This window comes from Astyanax mexicanus, chromosome 5, assembly GCF_023375975.1.
Source record: "Astyanax mexicanus isolate ESR-SI-001 chromosome 5, AstMex3_surface, whole genome shotgun sequence".
Classification (NCBI taxonomy): Eukaryota; Metazoa; Chordata; class Actinopteri; order Characiformes; family Acestrorhamphidae; genus Astyanax; species Astyanax mexicanus.
Window position 1 is genome coordinate 51,333,701 of NC_064412.1, and position 27,880 is coordinate 51,361,580.

General features: G+C 38.3%; 1 protein-coding gene across 4 annotated transcripts; it reads left to right on the forward strand.

Annotated features, from left to right (window-relative positions):
• The first annotated feature begins 236 nt into the window (after positions 1-236).
• Positions 237-27,871, forward strand: brdt (bromodomain, testis-specific). Of its 4 annotated transcripts, none has more exons than XM_022675427.2 (21): positions 237-460; positions 5,035-5,320; positions 7,569-7,706; positions 7,827-7,968; positions 8,143-8,273; positions 9,457-9,822; positions 11,002-11,130; positions 11,290-11,505; positions 12,125-12,303; positions 12,535-12,809; positions 14,206-14,304; positions 14,453-14,593; positions 18,900-18,961; positions 19,153-19,318; positions 20,940-21,317; positions 21,662-21,762; positions 22,380-22,476; positions 22,573-22,643; positions 23,402-23,601; positions 24,949-25,147; positions 26,270-26,415. In XM_022675427.2, the coding sequence occupies exons 2-21, from the start codon at positions 5,135-5,137 to the stop codon at positions 26,348-26,350; spliced, it is 3,357 nt and encodes a 1,118-aa protein (XP_022531148.2). In that variant the 5' UTR covers positions 237-460; positions 5,035-5,134; the 3' UTR covers positions 26,351-26,415. The 4 variants fall into 4 exon arrangements, with proteins under 4 accessions (XP_022531148.2, XP_022531149.2, XP_022531147.2 ...); XM_022675428.2 differs by lacking the exons at positions 237-460; positions 26,270-26,415 and adding exons at positions 471-868; positions 26,553-27,871; XM_022675426.2 differs by lacking the exon at positions 237-460 and adding an exon at positions 471-868.
• Positions 27,872-27,880: the final 9 nt, after the last annotated feature.

Genomic DNA, 27,880 nt, shown 5'->3' on the forward strand with positions numbered 1-27,880 from the left:
AACATGCGTCTGTGTGTGACGTTAAAGTATCGGGCTCGTGCTATATTGTTCTGTGTTTAGAAAATTAATAATAGTATTTTTCAGTAAAAAAAAAAAGAATCAAACATTAATAAAAAAGAATGTGTGTGACGTTAAAGTATCGTCAGTTCCTTTGCCAATCACGGTCGCGGTGGGCCGCGCATGCGCGCTGTGAGCAGTCTCCTCCCTCCCTCACAGTGTCCTCCTTCTCTTTGTGAGATTTTTTGAAGCCGCTGCACGAGACCCGACACGAGCGGCCACCAGAAGCACTGCGAACAGATAACTTAACAACTAAGGGCGGAAAGAGTAGAAAACGCAGCAGCTAAAACCCGTTTAGGCGACGAATCGAGCTGCTGACAGATGGAAAGAATGTTCTAGAGTGGGTCATGTGATTCGGGGAGACCAGTTATGTGGCACTTTTGAAAAAAAAAAATACTCTGACGTACGTCTATGTTTTTTAATTAATTTATTTTTAAAGATTTTTGTGGTGGTATATCTACATTATGACCTTTTAAACGAGGGGATGACACTTTTATATATATATTTTTGTTTTTATTGTGTGAAAAGAAAAGGAGAAATGAGAGCACGTGAACCGAATTGACCAATCGGAGGCCGCGCTCCGAGCAGGAGGGTATAAGTAGCGGCTGGGTCGCGGGGAGAGCCGTTGGTCCGCCATTAGAAGACTCGCTGGCGACAGTGTGTTTTTGGATAAATGTAGCGTAAAAATAAAGCCAGTCGTTTGATTTTTAGACTTTATTTTGAAGTAATTGTCGTAGACCTCCTGTACCCTGGGTGTAGAGACGTCAAGATCCTCCGAAACGCTCATGTTGCGCCGGAAAGAGGCGGAAAGGTAAACCTTGGGGCTAGCTGCTGGTGTTTGGCTAGCGCTGTGAACGGGATGTGAGCGCGCGTCGGAGGGGACTGTATTCATGCGCGTTCACGCCTTTCTCGCTTGCTTACATGTGTTCGGGGGCGGGCGGGAACCGTGATCCCTCCGCTAGCGAGCGAGCAAGCTAGTGCTGCTAGTGTTGAAGCAGGACTGGGACGTAGCGGCCGCGCTCCAATACGAGTGCTTGCTTACTATCTAGGGTGTGTGGCTTATGCGTTCAAGACCGATTGAACTCACGAGCTAGTTTTATTGGCACTTGTAGTGCTATTAAAAGTCCGCAGTGTTTTAGGTTAGCCAAGGAGCTAACGCTAAATAGCTAATTGTTTTGTTAACTAACGTGACCATTTAAATAAAAATTAAACCTCGGTTACTTTAAATAAAAACACCTTATAGCTGGTTTATGCTATGGTAAGTGTTGTCAGGTTCTGTTAGTGCCCTTAAAAGGCTGCAATATTTTAGGGAACTTTTCTAAGCAGTTTAAATAAATAAAAAAGTATGTTTTTAAACTTGTATTTGTTAATTTTATATTTTAATAAGTTAGTTATACAAATCAATAAATGTGTATAAAACCTAACTAACAAGTCTGCATTTAAAAAGCAGTTCTTAAAGTATAACTTGGCTCTTTTTTCTGGGATTGTTTTAATAAAAATAAATGTAGCTAACACTACTACAATTTTATATTTTTATATTTGCCTCATTAGTCGGGTGTATTTAACGTTTATTAGTGCACTTATAAGGCTACAACCTGCTTGTTAGCTTGAGTATTGAACGCTAGTTAATGTAGCTAACTAGGTAAACTAACTAGCTAAGCTAACCTAGGTTAATTAGCTCAGTTTGTGTTGATCTCTGGCCAAATTTTTGATTTTGTGTTTCTCTTTCTTTTTTATCTATGCTGTATTTTTAAATAAAATTATGTAACTATTGTTTATTGCAATTATTTCTGGTAACCTAGCTACATTATTTGGGACCTAAACTGGATGTGTAAGTTATCTGGTTAATGAAGGACAACCAGCCGCTTTGAGTGGACTTTTTTTTTAAGAGTGGGAATGTAGTGCGCAAGTATACAAATTGGGACGCACCCATTCTTGTTTTCCACACTAGCCGCCATTCTGTTGCGTTGCTAAATGCAGTGAGCACTTATATTGTTCGACTAAAACAAAGTGTAGTTAACATTAAATTAAGGTTTTTGCATTTTAACCTTCATAAAATGTGTCTATCGGTTTAGTTTCTGTTTTAAGTGAGGGGAGAAGTGTTTTAGCTGCGCAGCTTGTTTTTGTCGCGGCTGTTGTCTAATCCGTGTGGGTCGATTGCATCATGCAGCCATAGATCACGAGGTTTATGTAACCGGGGGTGGGTTGGGGTTTATAAAGACGTAGCTGTCAAATAAATTTTATTTTTAACTGAATATTAAGGATTAAACGATTAATATTAGCTAATTTGGTGACGTAGATACCGGCTCTGTATCAGTATTAACGTTATCTTGAATTTCCACCCGGTATGGGACAGTTTAGCTAATCTCAGGGTTACTTAATGTTGTGTGAGGGAGAAAAATCGGACAGAGCCCCTAAAGCAGAGAACCCTCACCTTAATTAATTAATTAAAAAAAAAATTAAAAAATATATATATTTATTTTTGAAAGTGCATTAAATAATATGCGAAAGATTGTTAGGTGTTTTTTATATAGATATTTTTAAACAATATTAATTATTACATATATGCATATATAATGAGTGTGGCAGCTGTACAGGTACAGAAATTAATATACTTCCAAATATTTTCTATTCTAATACAGAAAGTTCAGCATTCTTCATCTGTAGGTAAATGGGCTGCAGACTTGTACCATCTTATTCATTAGTTTTATTATTATGTCTTCCTTTATAATCAAATAAGAAAATAACAGCGTTTGTTTTATTGACGTTTGATGAATACTTTAGGTATATTAAGGGGGCAAACTGTTAAATCAAGTATTTTAAGTATTTTATTTATTTAGAATATTTTGAGCCTCTAAATATTAATTTTCTATCATGGTACTTTAGGCGTTCTGTTTAAATTGAATATTACCTAAGCATTATCTCAGTTCTGTCTGGGTTGCATGCTGTTTACATGAATAAACAGCAGGGAATATTTTTTTTCTCCAACATTTTATTTGTTTTGTAAAAAAATTTACAAGTTAGCAAATAAAACTGCAATTTCCTCACTTCTGTTTCTTTTCTTTCCTGTCCCAATGGACTTTTGTTGATTTTCAAATAATAAACAGTCTCATTAATAAACAATCCACTACAATTTATTTCAAGCAAGTCCTTGACGTGAGCTTAGATTCATCTGTGTAGTTTCAGGGTTGTTTACTACTTCATTATTTATTTTCTTTTCTTTACCTGTATTTCGGTGATGAGCCTTGGCGGGCCTTTTTATAGTGTGTATGTAAATTGTTGAATAAAATCCATAGAAAGATCTGGTATTGTAATGTAAAGTTTTTTTTTTTTTTTTTTTTTTTTTTTTAATTGGTTTATTTAAAAAATGTTTTGCAAGACCTTGGTAAGTGGTCAGGGTTGGATATGTATCAAAGATGGCCAAAAAGTTACATTTGTACATAGATTTGTACTATACAGTATGTTTGTTTATTTTGTTTTGTTTTATTTTTTATATATAATAAATTCATAAAATGAAATACAGGAATCTTCAGACATCAAGGATTCTGTATGTCATAAGCACAATAATGGCTTCTGCCATTAAAATACCATCAAAATTGTAAAAATGTAAAATAAATTTATAATGGGCAGATAAATGTATGTATATGAGCTAATTAGCCTTACATGGAATTGCACATCCTGTGATAAGATTTTTTCGCTTGTGCCCATTGAGGATACAGAGACAATATATTGTGCAGCCCCAAAATTGAGTAGATGTGCACTGCTGAACTACAAGAGTGGTTTAACAATCATTTTATTCATTTTTGTTTTAATTTTAATTACCTAGCACTGCTCACGTTGACCACTAAAGCTGTGTCAAAGTTTTGAAAATGTAAACTAACTAAAAGACTAAATTTCTCCAAACCAGATTCCTTGATCCATTTCAGTGGTCTTTTTTTTATTTTTGATATATTTAATTAGGCTCAGATTGGGTGTGGGTATGGTTATGTGGTTATGTGGCTAATGCTAGTCTTGAATTAAGCTCTTCCAACCATAGATCAGCTGTTTCTATTTTTAGAGAAATGTACTATTTTTTTTAAACATCTTAAAATGCAAATATACTATAAATAATGTATTTATTCTGAAATAGAACTGTGGGTGATCTATAATTACTCATATTTTGGCCGAATTAAGCCTGAAACTGTTTATAAAATCAATTGGGCACATATTTGTGTTTATAAGGTAACAACAGTGAGCTGAGAGAGAGCTATTGCAGATCACTGTGTTGCTGTCAGCCTTAGGCAGCAGATGGCAGTGTGTTTCTCAAAGTGAGCTCTATTTTAGGTAGGTTTTATTACCAAAGTATTAATAAAATAGATGGGCTATTGAATTAAATAGCAGTTAACGAACAAACAACCAAATATTTATTTTTAATTCATTCGTTCATTGTATTTAAATAAAGATTTTGAAGATTTTAGCAAGCAGGGTTTATTTTTTGTTTTTTTCCTCTTACACGTGAGAAACACATGGACATTTCTTGTGTGGGGTTTAATGAGAAAAAGCAAATACATCTTGTGTCTGTGTATATCCTTCTTATCTTTTACTTGTGCAGCTGTCCAATCTGGTTAAAATTTTATATAAATCCATGGGACCGTTTCCTAGACAGGGATTAAACCAAGTCTTAGATTTTCCTTTCCTTTCAATAGAAAATGTGTATTGAAATTGCTGTATAATCTAAGAGTGGGTTTAATCCCTGTCGTGGAAACCAACCCTAAGTCTTAAAAAAATAAATAAATAATTGAAAAAAATCTGTCTGTTTTTCTGAAAGTTTGGGAAATGTAAATTCTATGTCATATTATGAACAGTATAGTGGTACTGGCTAAACAGTGTACTGGGTCCAGGTTTTGGTGTTGATTTTGTAATGTTATGCAGTTGTTTGCAGCTACATGGTCTTAGGCTGTGTCCTATGACTGTGCTGAACCTGCTCTCTGTTCACAGTGTGGAGCAGGGCGAGGATGTGTAATGAGTGCTGAGCTGCCCAGCGTATCTTCCCCAGCCTGCCTCTCTGCACCTACTGCACTCTGAAGCACGCTCCACCATGTCCCACACCATGCTCACCGCGAAGGGGAACCCGCCTCCCCCCGAGTATAAGAACTCCAAAAAGCCGGGCCGCCTTACCAACCAGCTGCAGTACCTGGAGAAGGTGGTGATTCGAGCTCTGTGGAGGCATCACTTCTCCTGGCCCTTCAGACAGCCTGTGGATGCTGTGCAGCTCAATCTGCCTGTGAGTCTGATCACTTCTGATGATGTATTGGGCTGGAGAGCCTGTCCTGTGAAGGCAATCCACTAAAGAGTTTTTATTGTGGACATTCAGTATCAATAATATACTTGCAAATGAAAATGAATTCGTATGAATTGACCAAAATTGCTGTACAGACAAGCTGAATTCTTTAGTTTTACATTTGTTGGTACTGTTTCTTATGGCAGTGTTTCTTAACTGTGGTCCTGGAGGTACTTTTAAACTGCCAGCCCAAATCCAATTTTCTAGACTGTATCTGGATTGACTTTTGATAGTGTGGACAGCAAAAAAAAAAAAAAACATTAAACTAATTTTCTTTAAAACCCATCCAACCACATTTGAATGAGATTGCATCCAACTTGATTTTCTGGAGAGCCAAGAAACACATTAAATACATACAGTCATCTCTTATATTATATTCAGACTGCAGGAAATTCAAGTTTGGTTTCTTAAATCAGATTTGTTGAGATGACTGTCCACTAGTGTTTAGATTTTACTGAACTCGGGCTGTGTTTGTCCAAGATTTCTCACAACTTTCCTCTGGCCCTGTTGGGTTGTGCTCAAGAAAATCTGACACAAACTGCAAAAAATCAATTGGCAAAAAACAGATAAAATATATGTAAATCTATGCAAAACATATATATTCTTATATTAAGGGAAAAAAAATCTGCCAACGAGGTTACCAAATTAAGATTTCTTAAAAAAAAGAAATTGCAAAAATTCAAAATGAGTGAAGTAATGCTTAAATCAAGCAAAATCACAGATTTTTTGCCTTACATTTGGACAAAATAAGTAGAGGAATTAACTTTTGTGCTTATTTTAAGTTCAGATTGCTTAAAATTAGATTAATTCTAAGTAAGACTTATTAAGATAATTATTCCTAAAATAAGCAAAATAGTCTAACACAATGCTTAGTAAGAAAAAATGTCTGATCAGAAAAGAAAATAAGGTTTATTGCATTAAAGTTGGAAGATTTTATTTAAGATTTAGTTTTTTGCAGTGTAGGTCTACATTTTGTGATAATCACGAAATAGCAAAGTAATAAATCACACTGTGTTAATAAAATGTTAGAATGTTATAATCATGCAGCACTGACATGCGCAGTGTGCACACGGCAGCTCCTCCACCTGCCCCGTTTCACTCTGGAATTCCATTATTAATTACAAAAATTAAAAATATTCTTTAAAATTCTTAAAGAATAGGTTTATGCTTCTTATTTCTAAACAGATTTCACTCAATGAAACTACTCAGAATTCTAGTTAAAACCTCAGTTTTAAAGCTCTACATATTGGATTGGATTTAGATTGTGCTTGGGCTCCTAATGACACTGTTTTTAAAAAAAAATTTTTTTACAAATAGTTAGATCAGATTTGTGTGCCCAGACATCCTAAACCTCAGATTGGCATCAGCAACTAATCTTTGGTGATGCAAAAGAAAGTAATCCGAACATAAAATTATTACAAACACTATTTTAAACCACCTCCAAATTTGTTTATCAGATTTACAAAAATCAGATTCCATGTAGTTTCTGGTTGTTTATACTATCAAAAATCAATCTGGATATACTCTAGATATACTTAAAACCACATGAGCTTTCCTGAACTCTGAACATAGTCAAAAGCTATGTTTGGAAGATTGGATTTAGACATTCAGCCATCTGGAAATTGCAAACCTATTTATTTGCATGGGTTGCTGTGGTATCAAGGTTGGTGCCAGTGACTATCCGTTACTAGCGCTCTTCTTGAACCCCTCCTCTTCCATCTCTCTGGGTTTGATGAGGTTGTTGTTTGTCGTGTTGAGTGACTCAAAAACACACACTAGAACTTTTTTAATGTTGAGTTAGTGGGAGTGTTAAAGCCGGTAAAGCTCTGAAACGTGTGGGAAAGTGTGCCTCCAGGGATGAGTTAAACCCTCTATAGGATAGCATAGAGTCGTAGTGAATCTTAGTGTTTTACTGGCACTAATATAATTTACCACTTTAAATTTAAGTGCTTGAGTACAAAGTGATCAGGCATGTTAAAGTGCGCCTACTAAAAGCAGCGCACGTGTTTGTGTATAGTGCATAATAAAAAAATAAGGACTTGTGCTGCCAAGTCCCATTGGTAACTCCTGTAATTTTATTAACTGTAATAATTCTATTTGGCCTTTAATTTCACTGCATCAGATGCTGGTTCACATTTTAATTTATCTTTGAAAAAATCTTTGATCTTTTTTTTCTGATTTTGATTTTTAGGATTATTACACAATCATTAAAAATCCAATGGACTTGAACACCATCAAAAAGCGCCTGGAGAATAATTATTATTGGAAGGCAATGGAGTGTATTGAAGATTTCAATACAATGTTCACAAACTGCTACGTGTACAATCGGGTAAGCACTTATATTAATCACAAGTGTCAAAAGCTAGAAGACTATTCTTGTATATATTTGTGTGTTTGCTGAACAAATTCTTAATTTAAAAGGAAGTAATTTTTGTTTTCTCTGTTTCAGCCAGGAGATGATATTGTGTTGATGGCTCAAGCACTCGAGAAGCTGTTCCTGGAGAAAGTGTCAGAGATGCCCCAGGATGAGTGTGAGATCACTGCAGTCACCAACAAGGCACCACTAAAGGGGAGGAGGAAGATTCCTGCAGGTAAGGAGTAAGGCATAACTGTAGGCTGGCTGGATCTGCAAGGCCAGAGCCCCAAGTTTAAACATTTGAATAAACTTTTTTGTCATAGTAAATCCATATTAATAAAAACTAACCCTGATCTTGTAAAGTAAAGATGCCTCTGTTAACATATATTTGTGTATGTGTACATAACAGTGCTGGGGAAAATGAGGCCGCAGTCTCCTGTATCTGAAGTGGTCTTCCAGCAAACCGTGACGGTCATCCCTTCTGAAGCTCTCCATACCATCCACTCTGCTCCACCTCTCTCTCTTCAACTTGAATCTCAAGTAAGTCCTTCTTACACAGAACAATTTGACACGAGTCCCTGTTCACACTTTTATGGGGGCAAGTAACAAAAGTAACGCAATAGTTACTTTTATAATCGAGAAACTTAGTAACTCAGTTACTTTTTTTGGAGAAGTAACTAGTAACTATAACTAATTACTTTTTCAAAGTAACGTGTCAAACACTGGTTTCAGTGCTGTTTTATAGATGGGGAAAATGGCAAAACATTAATGGTTCTTACTGAATCTCAAATACCTCCTTACTCCCAATATAGTTAACTAAATATGTATTAAAAGTACAGTGCCTACACACAGATAGCACTTGGTTTCTACATATTAGATAAAACAAAAACTATTAGATATAAAATGCTGTTTAGGTTCAGAATCCATAGTACATCACTTGGGGAGTTATGTGTAATTTGGGATTAAACCTGTGTTTTCTACCTTCTTTGTGTTGTGAAGCTTTCTTTGAGGTACTATCATCACCTTCAGGGCTAGCATTCTTATACAATAATTTTTATCTTTGTGTACAGAAATATTCACAAAACTAGAGGGAGGGAAATCCACCTTTAAAAATATCCAATTATGTAAAAGCATCAATTTTGGAAAAATAAAAACACCCATAAAGTTTTGGGAAAGACATGTAAATTTTGAATTCTTTTTTCTGTTTATTGACTGAGAAAAGCCGTTTTGGTTCTAAAACAAATAATTGAATAATTTACTTTAAATTAGCTAGCTGGCAATGGGGGTTCTACTCTGACTAGAGTTTTAGCTGCACAAAAACTGTAAATGGACGTGCAGAAATGTTGTTCAGCTAGTAAAATGTGTGATATTTTATTTTTCATCCATTTTAGGTAAGGTAAAGGCCTGCTATAATCAGAATTTAGATGGATTTTTAGTTGTATTGTCCATGTCTGTACTGATGTTTTAAAGAACTTATGGTCATGAGAATTAGCAGTGAAGACATGGAAAAAGTAATGGAAATTTTGTCTTACCACTAGTTAGACTTTTATTCCTTAAATTCAAAAATATTTAGAATAGCAATAATATAGAACCCAGTATCATACATCAAATCCAGTAGTGAGCTAAATGTGTCTTCACAGTCCTGCAATGTATATAGTACATATACAGTATATACAGTATTTGAGTATTTTGTAATCCATGTTTAACTTGCTTTTTCTTTTAGTTGAAAAAGGGCGTGAAAAGAAAAGCAGACACCACGACCCCGACCGCCTCCACCATCACAAGCAGCGAGTCGTCCCCGTGCGTCACAGAACCCAAGGTCCTGAAGTTGTTCTCTCGGCGAGGAAGTGGCAGGCCCATCAAACCTCCCTGCAAAGACCTGCCTGAGTCCCCCCAGCAGCACCAGGTGGGCCGCAAGGTCAAACTCTCAGAGAGACTCAAGCACTGCAGCGGCATCCTGAAAGAGCTGTTCTCCAAGAAACATGGGATGTACGCCTGGCCGTTCTACAAGCCTGTGGACGCCGAGAGGCTCGGCCTTCACGACTATCACGACATCATCCGTGAACCCATGGACTTGAGCACCATTAAAGTAAGATTTGGACTATTGAGGTCAGATAATAGGGACGGTTTTCTAAAGGTACACGTGGGCTAGGTTTTTATTTATTTATTTGTTTATTTATTATTATTTTTTTTTTGTTAAGTTAGATTACAATAAATTCAAAAAGTGTTACAGTGCAATAAATAAATAATATTGGATGTTTTATTGTCATTTTGCCATTTGTTTTATTGCCTTTGCAAATGCAATTTTTGCTAATATAACTATATCATGTCTTTTAAAGAATGTGAATTTTAATTTAGATCTAGTTTCTCTTTGACTTTAATGTAACTGACCTCAAACAACAAAGGATGTCAACAACAACACTATGGATATCACTGAAATTCAGGGGTCTTGGATTTGGACTTTTTATTATTTCAACCTACTTTCCTCATACTGTATACTAGGGGTGTCACGATTCTCTAAATCCTCGATTTGATTTTATTTCCGATTTTAGGGTCACGATTCGATTCGATTCTCGATTTTCTTTTTTCTTTTTTTTACAGCAGAGAGGGCTATGCCAGTTTAGATTAATCTATGGTCAGTCATTGGTTTGATTAATCAAATTTACAATATCTTATTTTAAAAGGTGGGCTTGATATAAGTGATGCAAAGTGATACAAGTGATCTGTAATACACCACATTAGGCACTAATGGTCAAATTTAAATAATTTAATTAAGATCTATATGTAATGCCATCTAGTGTGCACTATTAAAACAGCAATGTGCAGCATAAAATAAATAATAAAAAATACAGGAACAGTTATGTACAAAATAATAGAACAATAAGAGCCTTAACAAACTGAACTCTATCCTACTATAACAGTTAAACATGAAAAATAAGACTCGGTCCCTGAGAATGAAAAGTTTCTTTAACAAAGATATATTACTTGCGTAGCTTAGAGGGAGGGATTGTCGATCATCTTTTTGACTTCGATGCTCGAGACCATGACATAATTTTGATCGATTTCGATAAAATATCGAAATCGTGACACTCCTACTGTATACTCCCTAACAAGCTTTAATAAGGTGAAATCTTTGATCATTGTTTATAAAAGCAATAACCTGAATACATTCAATGGGGTGAATAAGTTTTATATTTTTAAATCTTTTCTACCAGAAATGTTTCTTTTTTGTAGCTTTTTTTTATGCTGACATTTTTCTCCTCTTCAGAAAAAAATGGACAACCGGGAATACACAGACGCATCACAGTTTGCTGCAGACATCCGGCTCATGTTCTCAAATTGTTACAAATACAACCCACCTACTCATGAGGTTGTAGCTATGGCCAGGAAACTCCAGGTATGTGTGCTGGCTGTCCGCAGCCTTTTTAATCAAACGTCACATATAGAAATAAAAAAGACACAATGTGAGAGAGCAAAGGCCTCAGTCAGGCCTGTTCCTGGTGTGTGTGGTGGAGAGTCTTCTGACTGTGGGTGAATGTCTGTCTCTTCTGCTCAGGACGTTTTTGAGTCACATTTTGCCAAGATCCCAGATGAGCCGAGGACTTTGAGTCAGGGCCAGCCCCCTGTTCCCAAAAGAGGGAAGAAGGAGAGAGCGGACAGCCCGTCCAGCTCTGAGAGCAGCGACACAGAGTCCTCTATATCAGAAAGCTCATCCGACTCTGAGGAAGATGAAGAGGAGAGAGCAAAACGCCTGGCAACTTTGGAGGAGCAGGTTGTGTATAAAAGGCATTTTTGTCTTTCATTTTAGCAGTGCTACTCTAATCATAAATTTACCTCAGCAGTGCAACTCAAGCCATTTGTGAGTGAAATGTACACAGAAAACAGCAGGCAGTTACTGTCTATACTACTGTCTATGTTACTATCTTAGCTGTGTCCAACTTATATATTTCAGCTGGAATCCTTTGTGAAGGGGTAGTAAACTGATAACAAGTAGGACTTGTGATGCTGGACACTTTATTTCATGTAATGTATGTGAGTAGAGTGTAAAATGATCTTATTTTTCGGCTCTCTCATTTGCCGGCTCTCTCCTTCACTTCCTGCTGGCATGTATACGGCAGTGCTCTGATACACAGTGCCGCCGATGGTGGAGGGGGGTGGACTGCTGAAAAATTGATAGAGGAAACGTGCAATATGACCTCAAAATTAATTAGTCAATATTTGTATAACATTTTTATTTAGTAAATTATTCTTTTATAAATTACTCTTTTACTTATTCAACTTATTTTACGTATTCCTTTTTGCCATTTTCAGCTGAATAATTTTGGTTGCCTGCCTAATATTTCTATTTATTTATTTATTTTACAATAATTGTTCCTGCATTTGTGTCACAGCTAAAAGCAGTGCGGGAACAGCTGCAGTTACTGACACAAACGCCGTTATTGAAGCCGAAGAAGAAAGAGAAGTCGAAAAAGGAGAAAAAGAAAAAAAAGGACAAGAGGAAGGGCGGTGAAGTGAAGAAAGGAGTTCCATCAAAAGTGCAAAAGAAGGCCAAAAACAGCAAGCCATCAGGGTGGGTAAACACGCGCTCACTTAAATTATATGTCTAAATGTTTGTGAATGGCTTCCTTCTAATTAAGGCATTCAGCTGCCTAAAGTGGCAGCTACTGCTGACACAGATGTACAAATACATACACACTGCCTGTCTAGTGCTTGCAGAGAAGTACTGCCAGTAGAATAGGACAGTGGTGCAAATTAAAAACATGTAGCTTTTTGTGATTAAATTAAACTCTTCTCTCATCAGGCGGCATAAAGAAGGAGGGTTCGAGTGTGAAGAGGAAGTACCTGCTCTGCCCATGTCCTACGAAGACAAGCGACGCCTGAGTCTGGACATCAACAAGCTCCCCGGTGACAAACTGGGCAAAGTGGTAAACATCATCAAGGCTAGAGAGCCCACTCTTAGAGACACAGACCCAGAAGAGATCGAGATCGACTTTGAGATGCTGAAGCCCTCTACACTTCAGGCACTGCAGAACTTCGTCATGACATGCCTCAGAAAGAGGCCTAAGAAGCTTGGCGGTAAGTAAATTCCCTCTGCTATATTAGCATATTTTTTTCAGCTCTACTGAGCATATAGTGTTCAGGTGGATCAGACACAGCAGTGCTGCTGGAGTTTTTAAACATCTCAGTAACACTGGATGACTGAGAATAGTTTTATCAATAGTCTCCTGTGCCTTTCTGATTAAGGACTAGAGGATGATCAACATAAACTATTGGAGCAATAGATGAGATACATGGTGGACCTGCAAGGTAGAAGTGGGCAGTGAGTGAACAGTGTTTAAAAACTCCAGCAGCACTTCTTTTTCTAAATGCCGAGCAGGCACTAACATTGTAGTGGTGAGTGGTCCTAGAGGTCTGCGTAGGACTGCTTTTTAAAAATTTTATTTATTTTATTTTTTCTTTAAACCCGCTCCTGCTTGTTTTAGTCCCGTTACTGCCTGCTCCTGCCATAAATCGCTTGTTTTAGTCCCGTTACTGCCTGCTCCTGCCATAAATCGCTTGTTTTAGTTCTGTTACTGCCTGCTCCTTCCATAAATCTCTTGTTTTAATCCTGCGCCCACCCGCCACATACACATTTCTGCCACTCCCACCCGCAGTCCTAATATAAATTAAATTAATTAAATTTAGTGCAATGTGAAATTTAGTGAAATGTACTTGTGTATTTATTTAAAACAGCAGTATAGTGCCGGTTAGCGCCGTCACATTTCTTACCACAGTCTCAATTTTACTGATTGATTAGTTGTTTTCCTTCTTTTCATTATGCATGAAAATCATTGTGATTTTATTATAATTTTCTAGATTATTTATACATTTGTGGGATTTTTCTACATGTTAATGTGGTCCTGCTCTCTCTAATCGCCTAGATTGATTAAACTCCTGCTCTGGCAAATAACAGTACAATTCTGTCCCGTACCGCAAGAGATTCTGATGGGTCCCATGGGAGTCCAACCCAGAATTTCCAGCCAGGAATTATTCAGAAACTGCTGAAAATGTGTAGATGGGAAAGATTATTTCTAAAAACAATGAGCTTTCTGTCTAGAGTTTTTTTTATTTTTTTTTAATAGAGAGTTAAGGGGGCTTTACAAGAAAATGCTCTTCCCCTTGGGGATGAGTCCATGTAGAGCTATATCATTCATTTGGAATTCAAATGAAAGCTAATGTGGGTCTGATTTGATCCAGTGTTCTAGTTTTTACTGAATTATCTGTCTGTCTGTATATTTATTAAAACATAATTCAAGGTCCATATTTGAAGACCTGGGGCCAACGGCATAGCTTTAACAAATTCATCATAAACATATGTGCATCTCTAACTTTACACCAGCAGTATGGAGTCAAAATACAAGAGGGGCCACCCTTTTGTTTAATGATCTGGGAGTGTGTATTAATCACATTTATGTCTCATGGTCTGTTTTAGTGAAAAAGCCTCAAAAGCATAAGCCGGAGAAGAAGAAGGAGACAGAGAAACAGCCTGGCGTTGACGAGCCAAGCTCGACCAAGTCACACAAGTCAAAGGGTAAGCGGTCATGTCTGCTCATTCTTTTTACAACAAGCAGTGGCAAAGTTTGAATTTAGCTCACATGATCATAGATTATTTCCTTTATCGGATGAGCTATTTCTGTTACTTTGGCTCACCTGCTGGTGTGTGTGGTTCCCCGGTGCAGGTGAGGCAGCAGAGTCTAAGGATCTGACCCGGCCTTCCCGCCTCAGCGACAGCAGCAGCAGCAGCAGCAGCAGCTCTGACTCCAGCTCAGACAGCAGTAGTTCTGACTCTAGCTCTTCTGATAGCAGTGACTCTGACTCAGGTTAGCTGATCTACACAAGCACTCTCTCTCTCTTTTTCCCTCCTTTCTACCTATTTTAACCTCTATGGGGCAAAGCTGAGATCACCCCTCTCTTTCCCACTTGGTGATAGACTGAGGGGGATATGAAAGAGACAGGATACTGAGTGAGAAAACGTTTATTTTCGTTTGGACACATGCCATCTACCCCATTTGTAACACCATGTCACCGTAACAGCTTCTGGAGCAGCAGATACTTGAAATCTATTCAGTTCAGTTGGTTTATTTTTGGTTGTTTGTTTTACATATTGTTAACTGGTTGTAAGCTTTTTTTCTTTCTTTCTTTATAAATAGATTTTTGTGCACTTTTTCTTCTAAGATGAGTGAACAAGTCTAGTCACACTTTCCCTCTCTTCAGTTTTTGTTGGAATATATTTATTATTATTACTATTATTATTATTATTAATTTTGATCTTTTTGGATATTGATAAGTTTGTTCAAGTTCCATCGTAATCACTTATTTATGTCTGTTTGCATTTTAAAACAGTGCTGTAGTCTGAATTGAGGCCAGCTAGAAGAGCTCATGGTGTTGAAACATCCCATATCCGTTCAAAATGTTTAGGTGGCCTGGATAGTCAGTCGAAACTATACATGATGTAGCTAAGAAGCCCCAGTGCTGGATTTTTGTAACTTTCAGGTTGCAAATGATTTCTATTGTTGTTAATATATGTCTAAATTAATTTAAGGGAAATAAATAAATAAAGTAAGCACAAGCAAAGTAAATAAATTTAATTAAACTATTTTCTTCTACTTTCCAAAAAGTGTTCCATTTGTACACAACCTGGCTGCTGTACCCAAAAGTCAGTGTTTCTCAATTCTGGTCCTGGAGGTGCTTTGACTAGTATGCTTATTGGGTGCATCACAATGTGTACTTGTGTACTTATTACTAATACTAATTAGTTTTTAAGTAAAGGCTGTTGAGTGAACATTAGCCGTGCTCATCATAGCCTGCGCAGGTAGCCTACGCTGTTTATATTTGTGCTTTGGTATGTGTCACTCTGCAGCTACATCGTCAAAGCAGTAGTTACTGGTTTGTCAATACTCGAATATCCACATTACATACTCAGTCAGTATTTGAGTAGTTACTATAATTAAATGCCTTTTCCATCCAATGCAGTGTGAAAAGGAAAGGGAGGAGCTACTCACTTACTCAATGGAACAATATTAGGGCAGTGGCAACTTGCAGTGACATGTAGTTGCATAGAAACACTTAATCACTTCCTGTTTGTACAAAATGAGTAATTATATTATATATTTGGTGCACTATGAAGTGTAGTGTGAAGTGTATATACCTTGTAGTATTAGTATGTAGCACACAATTTAGATGCTGCAGCCCTGGCTTTTCCTTATGCCAACCCCAAATGCAAAGTAACCACTTAAATATGCAGGGCAGGATGCTATCAGGACCAGGATTGAGAAGCACAGCCATAGGAAAAACATAGGGCATAATTTGTAAGTCTTTTTGAGCCTTACTGTAGCTGGTTCTCATTTGAAACTACTGCACTAGCTCTTATTACTGTGTGATTCTCTTGTTGCATTAGTTCCAATTGTTCACCTTTTTGTACATATGTTCAATAGTAAGTTGTAAAGTTAAATATATGTTACAGAAAATAACCTTCCTATTTAGAATGTATCAACGTACAACACTGTGGTGTATGCACGGTACTGACCAGATTGTAAACCAAGTTGGCATGGGTGTAGTAGGACCAAGCAAAGCTTTGTTGTAGGAGGCAGCCATCTGTCTTGCTTAAAGCCACTGCATTCTTTCCTTTGTAGCTTTTGTGCACGGGTATAAAACGTATTGTTTGATCTTGGTGTTTGACACCGGAGGTTCAAATAAAACTCATTTTCCTAGTTGACTGTTGTACATTTTAAGATTAGTGGTGTGGTTTATTATGTTTCGTCTTTTTATTTTGCCATCACATATTGCTTGCACTTTCACTCACCATCACATTATTTCACATTTATACTTTAGCATCAGAGGTCAAGCACACTTTTCACAGTATTTACTGATGCCTAAGCTTGAGGTTTGGACTCCAAGTGCAAAAACAAAAACTGTATCTGTATTAAGCATGCTTATGTTTTACACATGCTGCCTCTATGGTCAGTAGCTGCATTTCAAGGCCTATGTTTCGGGTTGATGCTGGCAAATGCATTCTATGCTCAAAGTTCCTTCAAGGACCCAACTGATGATGTATCCTTTTTGGCATTAGTTTACCCACAGTCCTTTGCACATGTACAACCAGAGATGATATTAATGAGGAGACCAGCCCTGGTTTAAATGAGTGGGAGTTCTCTTAATGCTCTTTATGGCGTCTGTTTACAAATAACAAAGGCTACGTTCATATTACCAGGCTGAAGTGACTCAAATCTGCTTCTTTTTTGCTCAATGTGTCTCAGATCTTTTTTTTTTTTTTTCATGGCTGTGTAAACATGGCAATGTTTACACAGCCCCCCCCCCAAATCAGCCCTGAGCCACTTCCATTTGTGGTCCTAAATCGGAAACGTATCCGTTACATGAACATGCAACATGAATGTGAACCGTCAAATCGGAATTCATGCGATTTGCTGCAAAAAACAGCAAAAGCAAACCGCCTGGCCTTTTTTTCACCTCCTCAACCTGAGCATGTACTTCAGACTAGCTGTTTATTCTCCACTCCAGCAAAAGATGCTGCACATATGAGCTGCTAATTCATCTGTTTCACTTTTATAAAGCTACAGGTCGTCTCTCAAATATGACATTTTTTTTTGTTGTCGTTTTTTGTTGCGACGTTATACACGCATCAATGTGCGCATGTACACATTACACACAGATACATGTTATTTACATTTGTGAATGTAAACCGTCAAGATATCCATTTTTTGCTCAGATTGGATTTGGCTATCAGCAATGTGGGTTGTAATGTGAACGTAGCCTTAGATATCCTTTCAAAAAGAACAAGTCAGCTTACTTCTTACACTAAAAACTGAGTTGCCTGTAAGGACTTTGGTGCAACGTGAAAGGGAAAAGAGAAAACAGCACCAAGAAAATTGCAGACAACAAAGCCTACCTAGCAGAGTTTGTTTTAAAATTGTAAAATAAATTAAAAAATAAATTTGTAAAATGTGAGATATTTGTAGTGATGTCATTTCGCCCTGCCTCGGCTGCAGCCTAGGCTTTGGAATGCAGCTGTTCTACAATAACTTCTACAGGGGTCACCAGTCTGTAGAGAGGGTGTTTCATTCATTCTAACCAAGCAAAAGTGTACCTTTTGCTTGGTTTTGCAAAAGTGTACAGGTTCATGCTACACAATTTTAAGCCCAATAATCCGATCATTGACTGTTTCGGAAAGCCCAACAAAATGGAAGATGACCTAAGTTATTACTGATACTGAAGCCCCCTGACAGATACAAAGCAGATTTTAATATCTGGACCTGTCTGTGATTCTAAATCTGGTAGATCTGGCAGTTATTGCAGCAACTAGCTACAATCAATAATAGCACAGGAGTTTCTTTATCCATTTTCTTATCCATGTTCTTTTCTTTTTTTTTTTTTCTGTGAATCGGTGCACAATTGACTTTTATTTTTTATCTTTTGGGAGTTTTTTTTTTTACACTCCATAGAAAAAATGTCTCACACTTGGCGTCACATCAGCTTTCATGGGTGTTTTTTATAAAATCATTTTTTTGGAGAGCAGCCAGATCATTTAATTTGTGAACTGAATTTAATTAGTTGATCAGTCGTGCAGCGTGGAAACCACACCCACTAAAACATTCCCCATTACAAGTTTTGTAGTGAGAAGAATACACCTGACATCTGACCACTGCCGTAGGGTGAAACTGGAATAATCAAACAACAGGCACTTGTAGACGAGTTTGAGTTTACAACAAAACAAGTGGAGAGTCAGTCACAGGTGAGGCTGGTGACCCCCTGAGCTGTATAGTTCTACTGTTGTACATTAGCCTGTAGATTTCTGTGTATTGTCGGCATCACACACGCAAGCCTTGTATCTTCATAGTCATTGTTACAGGCCTATTGGCTGTTAATCTTTTGCATTGCTTCAAAATTTGTACTTGTACAAATTGTCAAATATTTATTATTATTTTTTGTTTAAGTTTTTTTTTTTTTTTTTTTTTTTCTTTTGTAAATTTGCCATTTTGGAGATACAATATTTCTGTGTGACCAACAATATGCAGCTGTGTAAAGTAGTAAATCATGTTAATACTCAATCCTGAAGACTGGGCTTCCTTCTGCTCTGACTGAATAACGAGCATTGTGCGTTTCTTACAGAGCAGAAAGCTAAGAAGAAGCAAAACAAAGTCCCTGGGCGTGGCAACAAGAGTAAAAATAAGGTAAAGGGACGTAATGATGTCATTGATGTTAATTTTTTTTTTAATAACGCATAGATACCAACAGTATCCTCTTAGCTTGGTGCCACATTTCACATTTTTCCTGTGCATGGAACATTTCACTTCACGCTGTGTCGAGTGAGTGAATTTGGAGTGAAATGTGGCCCCGTTCTTCCCCCTCCCTCCATGATCAGGCATCGAAGCGGAGTGGACACCCTGAGCTGAAGGAGCCTTGCCGGATGCGGCTTTCGTCCGGGCAGCCCGTGCCCTCGGCAGCGGACTCCAAAGAGCCGTCTGCACAGACGGAGACGGAGCGGGTCGCCATGCCACCCGCCGAGGAGGCTCTGCCAGCACCGCCAGGTTAGGCGCACTGCACCTGCTCACCTTTTCATATACAGTGGTCGCCAACCTTGATCCTGGAGCTCCAGTCCTGATCCCCAAGCTATTTCTCAGTGAGCTGGATAATTGGATTGTCCTAACGAATGTTCCTCACCTGTGCTGTGCTCTTATTGGACACTGCTGCAATACAGCAATGATCAAGCTATTTATTGTCTTCATCTTTTGATGTTTTTGATTTAGCTGGTTGGACTTGAAAAATCCAGAGTGATGGATCTCCAGGGGGTTTGGTGACCACCACAATTACTTGGATGGAAAGTTCTCATTAATTTTTTTCCACCAAAAGTACAGACTGTGTAAATGTACCCTCAAAACATGATCCTTTAGGTCCAACTCTGTCTGCAGTTGATAATAGTACAAATATGTCACTTACATAAAGGTACTGAAAACATACCCTTGTGGATACTGTCCTAGCATCAGTTTTGTACCTTACTTTGCACTAAAGATACAATCATAATCATCATCATAAAAAATATTGCACTCAGGAGTTATCAACCTACAGGAATTAAACTCGTGCTAGACTGTAATGGAGTGACTCAGAATGACCGTGAAGAGTCGCACTTGGTTGTCTTGGTGGTGATGAGTAATGAATCCACTGCAGTCAGTGGCAAGATCTTTTTTTTTTTTTTTATATGAGGTCCTGCAGGTTTTTTAATGACAAACAGTGGCCACAAGTTTTCTGAACACACACACTCTGGTGCACTTTTTCAGCGTGTAGACAATGTTTGTCTACATGCTGCTGCCGTTTTTAAATACTATGCCATTGGGAGATGTCTTGCTGTGTGGTGCAATTTTGCATGATGCCGGATCACATTTGTTCTTCGTTAAAGGAACTTTGACAGCTCAACCCTACAATAATGAGGTCCTGCAACCAGTGGCCTTGCCTTTTCTGAACAGCTATTCTAACAGGACAGTGCTCATCCACATGCTGCTGGCGTCTCAAGAGGTTGCCTTAAAGACAGATATACTATGCCATGACCAACCACATCACCAGAACTATCCCCAACTGGAAATTTAAGGATGAGTGTATCTGGCCAAGAAAGATACTCTGCTTTCGGACGTACCCGTACTCTTAATTTTTGTCATATACTGACTTAAAACCCTATACACTAGACTACAACCCAACTGAGTCCGTATTTCTCAGAAAGCTATAGTATTAATTTGGTACCACTTTAAAATAAGGGTCTTTTTTAAAGGATTTAGAAACAGTTCACAAAGGAGTTTATTAATGGTTATTAATTAGGCTATAAACCATTAATTAACAGTTACAACACATAAATAGAAAGGGCGACTGTGGCCTGTCGTGTATCAAACAGTGAATCCACAATTATTTTTACACTGTTAAACGACTATCTATATAATATATGTTTAAAAAGTATTTGTCGCTGTTGTTCTTTCTGTTTATGTTTTGTAATAAGCGCTTAATTTTTTAAAAAAAGTATTTATAACTTAATTTATAACCATTAATAAACTCCTTTTATAAACTATTTAGAAACCCTTTTATTTAGGAGCCTTATTTTAAAGTGGTACCATTCATTTAAACATGTATTTTGTTAAACCTGCTCCACACCCCTCTCCTCCTCAGCCCTGCACAGCCGGCTGCCTCCTCAGCCCTCCAGACCCAGTGCCAAAGCAGCTCCTCTGATTCGCAAGACCTGGACGGCCCCCCTGCTTCCACTTTCCCTCACTTTGCCTTCAGAACAGGACCCCCATCATCCTCATCCTCCTCCATCTCCCATTCCCTTCCCCAACAGCCTCATTACAGGCTCCCCTAAACCCTCCCCGCCCACTGTCTGCCCACATCCATCTGCTTCTCCCACTCCCACTCAGCCCCAGAGCGCAGCAGAGCCCCTGTTCACATGCCCGTCCCCGGGACCCCCTCTCCCCACTTCACAGGATCCCCCGGCAGCCTCCCCCCTCCCTGCCGCCTCAGAGAAGCCTGTGCTGAAAGCTCAGCAGGAAGGTAAGAGGTTGCTCCAAGTCGTCGTAGCCGCCGCCCCGCTGTCACTCATCCTATCCTCCTGTGATGTTCAAACCTAGTCCCAGTGAGCTCGATTAGCTCTGCATGCGCCGCCTGCTGCCCTCCGCAATGGCTCCTGTGGTGCCTGGGCTTTGTCTTGTGTGCCATCTTTTGCCATTTTGAGCCATGTTGCCATGTCTTATTTATGCCTAATCTATTTATTTTATTAAAATTATCTGTTCGTTTCTTTTCAGCCCACTGCTGTGCTTTCACCTCGTCCTGATGCCTCAGTGTTTGTTTGAATATCTTAATACATTTCTTGATATAGTTGCTTTTTTGTGATTTAGGGTTCCCCACCCTTCTTTCTCCGCTCTCCACTCCTCCCGGGCTGCCCCCCACGGACCCCGCCCCATCTGGCGCAAAATCACAGCTCATCGTCAAGAATGAGGTAGACCATTTCGCACCCTTTCAAGTTCAGAGACGATACAATGCTCCCCTAAAATGGGGAAGAAAAGTGAATTAATTCATTTATTTATTTATTTTAAGTTTTATTAGATTAAGTTCTAATAATAATTGTAATTTATTGTCTCTGAAACTATTGTGATTGATTTCAAATTGCCAGTTAAAATTAAGTAGCGTTGATCGTTTTTAAACTTAATAGCTTTTTGGCAAATACTGGTGATAGCCTGTCACAATATGTGGATATAATGTGTTATTATATTATTAACTGATGCTGATCTCAATATTGCCCATTGTATGCACTTTTGGTGAGATGCACACATACACATGTATTTATATTTTCACACTGTAAAGTAATATTGAGGTCAGCTAGGTTTATTATTAAGGTCATAATTTGATAATGTGTGTATTGTAAAAGGGTATGCAATGCTAGGCTAGGTTTAAGGCTCAGGGTTGGTTTGCATGAATATCTCAGCAGTAGCTGCTTTAGTAGAGTCTGTGTAGTGAGTTTATGCTAAGACTGGACTCAGCTGTGGAACAGATTGACTATTATTGACTCACTCCCCTGAAAATATAAATACCCCCCCTTCTTCTCTCTCTCTGCAGCAGTGTCCTGGGCGGTCCCCCCCAGCCCGTGTGAGGGAAGAGCAGGGAGCTCCAGACGCAGTGAGAGAGTCCTCGGCTCAGCTGCACAAACCGCCTGGTCAGCATTTCTCCTGCAGGACTTTTCCTTCTAGCGCTCATTTATAACTCCAGCTTTTCTCAATGGGCGTCTTTTCCTCTCTCACACTTTACACAGGCTCTAAAGCTGCAGAAGGAGGTGAACTCTGCAAACCCAGCCAAGACCCCAAATCCAGTGCTCAGAAAACGGTATCTCTGATTTTATATTTTACACTTTTGTTCTATACATACTGCAAGAATCCCGTTCAGGAAGAATGCTCTGGATATTTGGGAACGGAAAATGAAATGAAACTGAAAAGAATATTTTATACCAAACAATAAATGAACATTTATTTTTAAGTTATATTACAGTGTTTCTTCTGATGTTAGCAATTTGTAAAGCAGCAACAGCAGGCCCACACTCCTTCCACCTAGCAATGTTATGGATCAAAGCACTGCAGCAGGGAAAAAGGGAAGGAGACAGGGAGAGCAGACAAATGCCTGGTTTAAGTTCAGTTTTATGTCCTGCCCCAATAAATAAATAATAAAATAAATTGCATCACTTTATTACGCTCATCTCATTTACTACCTCTTCACAACCTGGCTGCTTTTTAAGTGACCAATATGAGCTGTACAGGGCTAGGATAGTAGCTAGATGTTAGCTGTATTAACTTAACCTTAGCATAGAATAGCACTGCTGAAATAAATTCATGATCAGAATAGCTCTGCTGAGGTAAATGTTTAGTGGAAAATGGTTATTTTGTAGTTGCTTTTTCTTTGAAAAGCAAAGATGCATTTTAGCTATGTAATTTACTCAATGGTAAAAAAAATGTTTTAATTTGGCCAAATATTATATGATAAATTTAATTTCCTCTGTTATCAGCAACACATTTCATTGTTTATGTTTGCTCTTGTTAAAGTGCTAGTGCTGCAGAATCAGGACTGCAACCTTTTTCTTTCTCCTGCAGGATATCGTTCTGAAGAATGCAGACTCCTGGGCAAGCCTGGGCAAGATGGCCACTCTCACTCCCTCCACCATCCGGTCCTCCAAGGAGAGTTTCCAGCAATTCCGCAAAGCTGCCATGGAGAAGGAGGAGCGAGAGCGGGCGCGCAAACTCCAGACTGAGGCAGGGAAAGAGAAAGAGAAGAGCACTTCAGACAAAAGCAGGTGTGATGGCTGATTTAAGATTGCTGTGCCTGAAGCAGTGCCTTATCACTGTACTCCATATGCAAAATTCCCCATTATGATATCTAATGTCTTTAGATACATTATGTGTGTGAGCTTATTGCCGTACAAAATTGGAGCAAGTAACATAAACAATCTGAAAACCAATTTACTTAAGAAAGGCTGCTTGTGAATCTTCAAGACGAACAACAGAATTTGTTTGATATTTCATATATGATTGCGTTAATTGAATATTATTTAATATGATGCAATGTTTTAGTGCATTAAAACATGTAGTTTCAGTTATTTTACATTTTTTTGTGAATTTTATTTTAGTGCATTATGTAGTGAATAGATTAAAGCTTTGGTTAAATGCTCCAACATTCTATTTTTAACGGCTTGCACCATCGCTGTTTTTTTTTTGGTTGTTTAGTTTTTTCTCTCTTTTTTTTTCTATATTTTTTTCCCTATTTTCTCCCCAATTTACATGGCCGATTACCCAACCCATTCATTCAGACTCCTCCTATCTTTAGTGATTCCCCAACACCAGGATGGTGAAGACTAGCACATGCCTCCTCCGACACATGTGAAGGCAGCCTTCGCATCTTTTTAAACTGCTTGTTGCTGAGTAGCATCACAGCACGCTCAGAGGAAAGAGCAGCGACTCAGTTCTGATACATTAGCTCACAGATGCTATGTGCTGGCAAGGTACATGAACAGGATTCGAACTGACGACCCCACGATCATAGTGGCAGAACTTAGCCCGCTGGACCACTCAGAGCCTACACCTGCTCTGTTTAAATAGTGATGAAGTTTACGAATATGGGTCTGGAAGTGAGGTCTGTTTAGGTAAATTGACAACAGCCAACTGTAAGACATTATTTCTATAGACTATAGATTGGCCTATAGATTCAAATATAGCCGATTGTGCATGTTGATTAGGTGTGGAGTTTGTGTACATTCATTATGGACTATTTTAAATTTATAACACTGTTCTGAAATCTACTGGGACAGGATTAATATTGTACCTACAATTCTGAAGATATATGACGGGTAGACAGTGCCACTCTGAAGAAGTGGCTGTTCAGATATTGCTAATCGTGGGTCTAAATGAAAATGGCTAGCCCTCAGGAGACATGACCTATCTCATATTACACTCTGCTCTTTAGCGGGACTTCTGTAGGGGGATTGATTTCAGTTTTATTGCCGTTCATGTGATATTAATTCACCTCCACGCTCTGGACCTCTGGCTCAGCTATAGTAAATGGTTGTGTAATAGCTGGCTCAGCAGTGCCATGTGAATGAACTGATGGTGTGACATTTTTTTTTAATTTTTTTTATGATTTATAGCGTGACGCAGCAGCTCACAAAGCCCAAGCTGGAGAGCCAGGCTTCCAAAGCAGAAGTGGAATCTGCAGAACTTCCTATTATGGCAGCTATCTTAGACCCCCCAAAAACCCCAGAGTCCCCCAGTCCTGCTCAGAGCTCTGTGGACCGCGAGCGAGAAATGGCCCGTAAGAGAGAGCAGGAGAGACGCAGACGAGAAGCTGTGAGTACAATTGTTTATTGTCTTACTACAGTGGAAAGAAAGAATATGTGTAGAATTTCATGGTTTCTACATAAAATAAACTTGTCATAAATGTGATGTGATCTTCACTTATAAAGTGCTTAAAATAATAACACAAATCTGTGTAAAATCTGTTCTACCAAAAAGGTACTTTCTGCAGTATAGCTGTAACCTTTTTGGTGGAAATAGCTTTGTTTGTATTATAAACATGTATTTAAGAGCATTTTTACACCAGCACTATTTGGTCCGCTTAAAACAGACTCTGGTTCATTTGTATGCTTAGTGCAGTTCAGTTGAGAAGGTGTGAAACAGCAATCACACTCAGGTGTGGATCAAAACAACCAGACCGAGACCAGCTAGAGACTGTGATCTTGGTCTGGTCCCAAACAAACAGACTCTCTCTCTTTTGGTGAGAGTGTGGTCTTAATCCCAGACCCAGCTATCAAATATAATCATTTTATTTGAACTAACTGCTTATATAAGGTGCAGTTTAATCTGATATATTAGCCAGATAACGATAATTACCACATCTTTAAAAAAAAAATGCTGTCACTGCTCCATGCTGTTTACGGGCGCAGTATGTGCTGCATTCATCACTCGCAGCCGCGTGACTCTATGTTTACTATGTATACATTTGCGCTGCACATCCCATTGAAAACACTGTTTGCGCAATGACACATTTTCAGCATTCAGTGTAAAAGCAACTTTACACTGTACAGCTATACGCGCAGGAGGACAGAATCTTCCCGCACCAGACAGCTCTGACCAATCAGAAGAGACAATGTGCTTGCAAGGTTTATTGGTGCATAATTTGGTGCGTTTAGGTTTTTGACGGTGTAAAACCAAACCAAACAGAGAGAGAAAAAACTCCAAATAAACAAACTCATCAACTGATCCGAACCAGAGAAACCAAAAACTACAGGTGTGAAAACGCCCTAAAACGATGAAGGCTTTTAACTGGACTTTTACCTGTTTTTTCACCTTAATCTGAGCTTAAAGTGGTATTGCTATGTACTGACAATAACATTTTAAATGAGAAGACTACCCACTTGTTGAAAAATAAATGGCAGTTCCTCTAACACTCAGCATGGCATCTGTTTACAGATAAAGTCCTACCCTTCAACAAAAAGAGCCAATCAGATTGTTAGCTATGCTACAAGTGGAAAAGAATCGACAATTTTATGATACTAATAGAAAAGTGTGGCAGCCATCTTTGTGCTTCTACTGACACAAGCCGTGCTATCATCTGTATAACTTGATACATCTCCAAACCAAATTTTAATGCAAAGGTAAAAAACAAACAAAAAAAAAACTCAAATGTTTTATTTTTTGCATTTTTTATTTTTGGACTTGTGCTGACTTGTTTCCCACTTTTTTTCTCATTTAGATGTCTGGAATCATAGATATGACCATGCAGAGCGACATCATGGCGACCTTCGAGAAGAACCTGGACTGAACTTGATTTGTTATTGTAAAAAAAAGAAAAGAAAAAAAGAAGAATTGTTGTTGGTATTTAAGAAAAAAAGCTAGAAAAGCTACTTCGTGTGATATGCTAACATGGTGGCCTGTGTGCTGTCCTCTTCCTGAGATGTTCAGTGAGTCCTGGTGACTGAAACGGGTTTCAAGTGCTTTGTTAGGGGCAAAATCGTACAATATGGTAACCTCATTTTACTTTAGCACATTTGTACTGAAGTGATATTCGATACGTCGAGTACAGAAAAACTGAAGAGATTCAGATGTGGGTGGAGCTAGATGCACTTTTTATTTCTTAATTCAGTTTTCATTTTGTCGGTTTGTCCCTGCCCCCTCTTTTTGGGTTGTGGTTCGGGTTCTGGTTCTGACTCAGGTCTGAAATGCACGTTTGCTGCTTTATTTGTGGAGGGGCAGGCTGAAACGCTTGGTGTATGAAGGCTAATATGAAGGAGAATAGCGGTTGCCCCCTCATGTGCACACTTCCCACCTTTCATTATTATTATTTTTTTTTATATATATTGAGTAACTTTGTGTTTTCTACTTTTTGTACTTCTTTTGTTATATACATGTCATTTGGCACATTCCATGAATATGTCCCCTGATGGATGTATGATGTATGTGGTGGTTTTGCACTAGGGTGTTTGCAGTCGTATTTCTCTTCATACAGCAAGTTACACAGAAAAATGTTTTTTTTTTTTTTTTTTTTTTTTTATTGTCCTATTTATCAATGTTATTTTTGTTTCTTTGTTTCTGTAGTACCGGTACTGTTGTAATATCTGCATTTATATTGTGTAATATAAATATTATCATTATTGTTATTCAGAAGACAGATGTTATAGTTTTGCCAAATGTCAATCAGCGTTTTCAACAAAGCAGATTTACTTTTCCACTTACATCTTCTTGGAAGAACAGTGCCATTACCTTGTAAATCCGGAGAGACTGGGAACAATGGGGTGCCTAAACTTCTTCTTGAGCGACTTCTGGCCAGCGCTGAGCTTCACTCAGGCCCAGGGGCTGGGCTCAGAGGACGCAGTGCAGCACTGAACATGTCATGGTCAATTCTGCAGTGCTTTTCCTTCTACACTCAGTCACTTACACACACCACACACATACACACACACACACTTCACCACGCAAGCACTTTACTATCCCAGTGGAACTAAGGGAAACAAGACTGTGTTATTTGAAAGTTAAGCTAGATCAATAAATAAATAATAAATATTTTCATTTAAATGGTTGTTT

Excerpts from the sequence above, each read along its gene's own strand:
- brdt (XM_022675427.2), top strand. The coding sequence starts at position 5,135 with ATGTCCCACACCATGCTCACCGCGAAGGGGAACCCGCCTCCCCCCGAG. Across the intron at positions 14,594-18,899 it reads TAGCAGTGACTCTGACTCAG|AGCAGAAAGCTAAGAAGAAG; the intron begins GTTAGCTGATCT and ends CGTTTCTTACAG. Across the intron at positions 22,644-23,401 it reads AATCCAGTGCTCAGAAAACG|GATATCGTTCTGAAGAATGC; the intron begins GTATCTCTGATT and ends TTTCTCCTGCAG.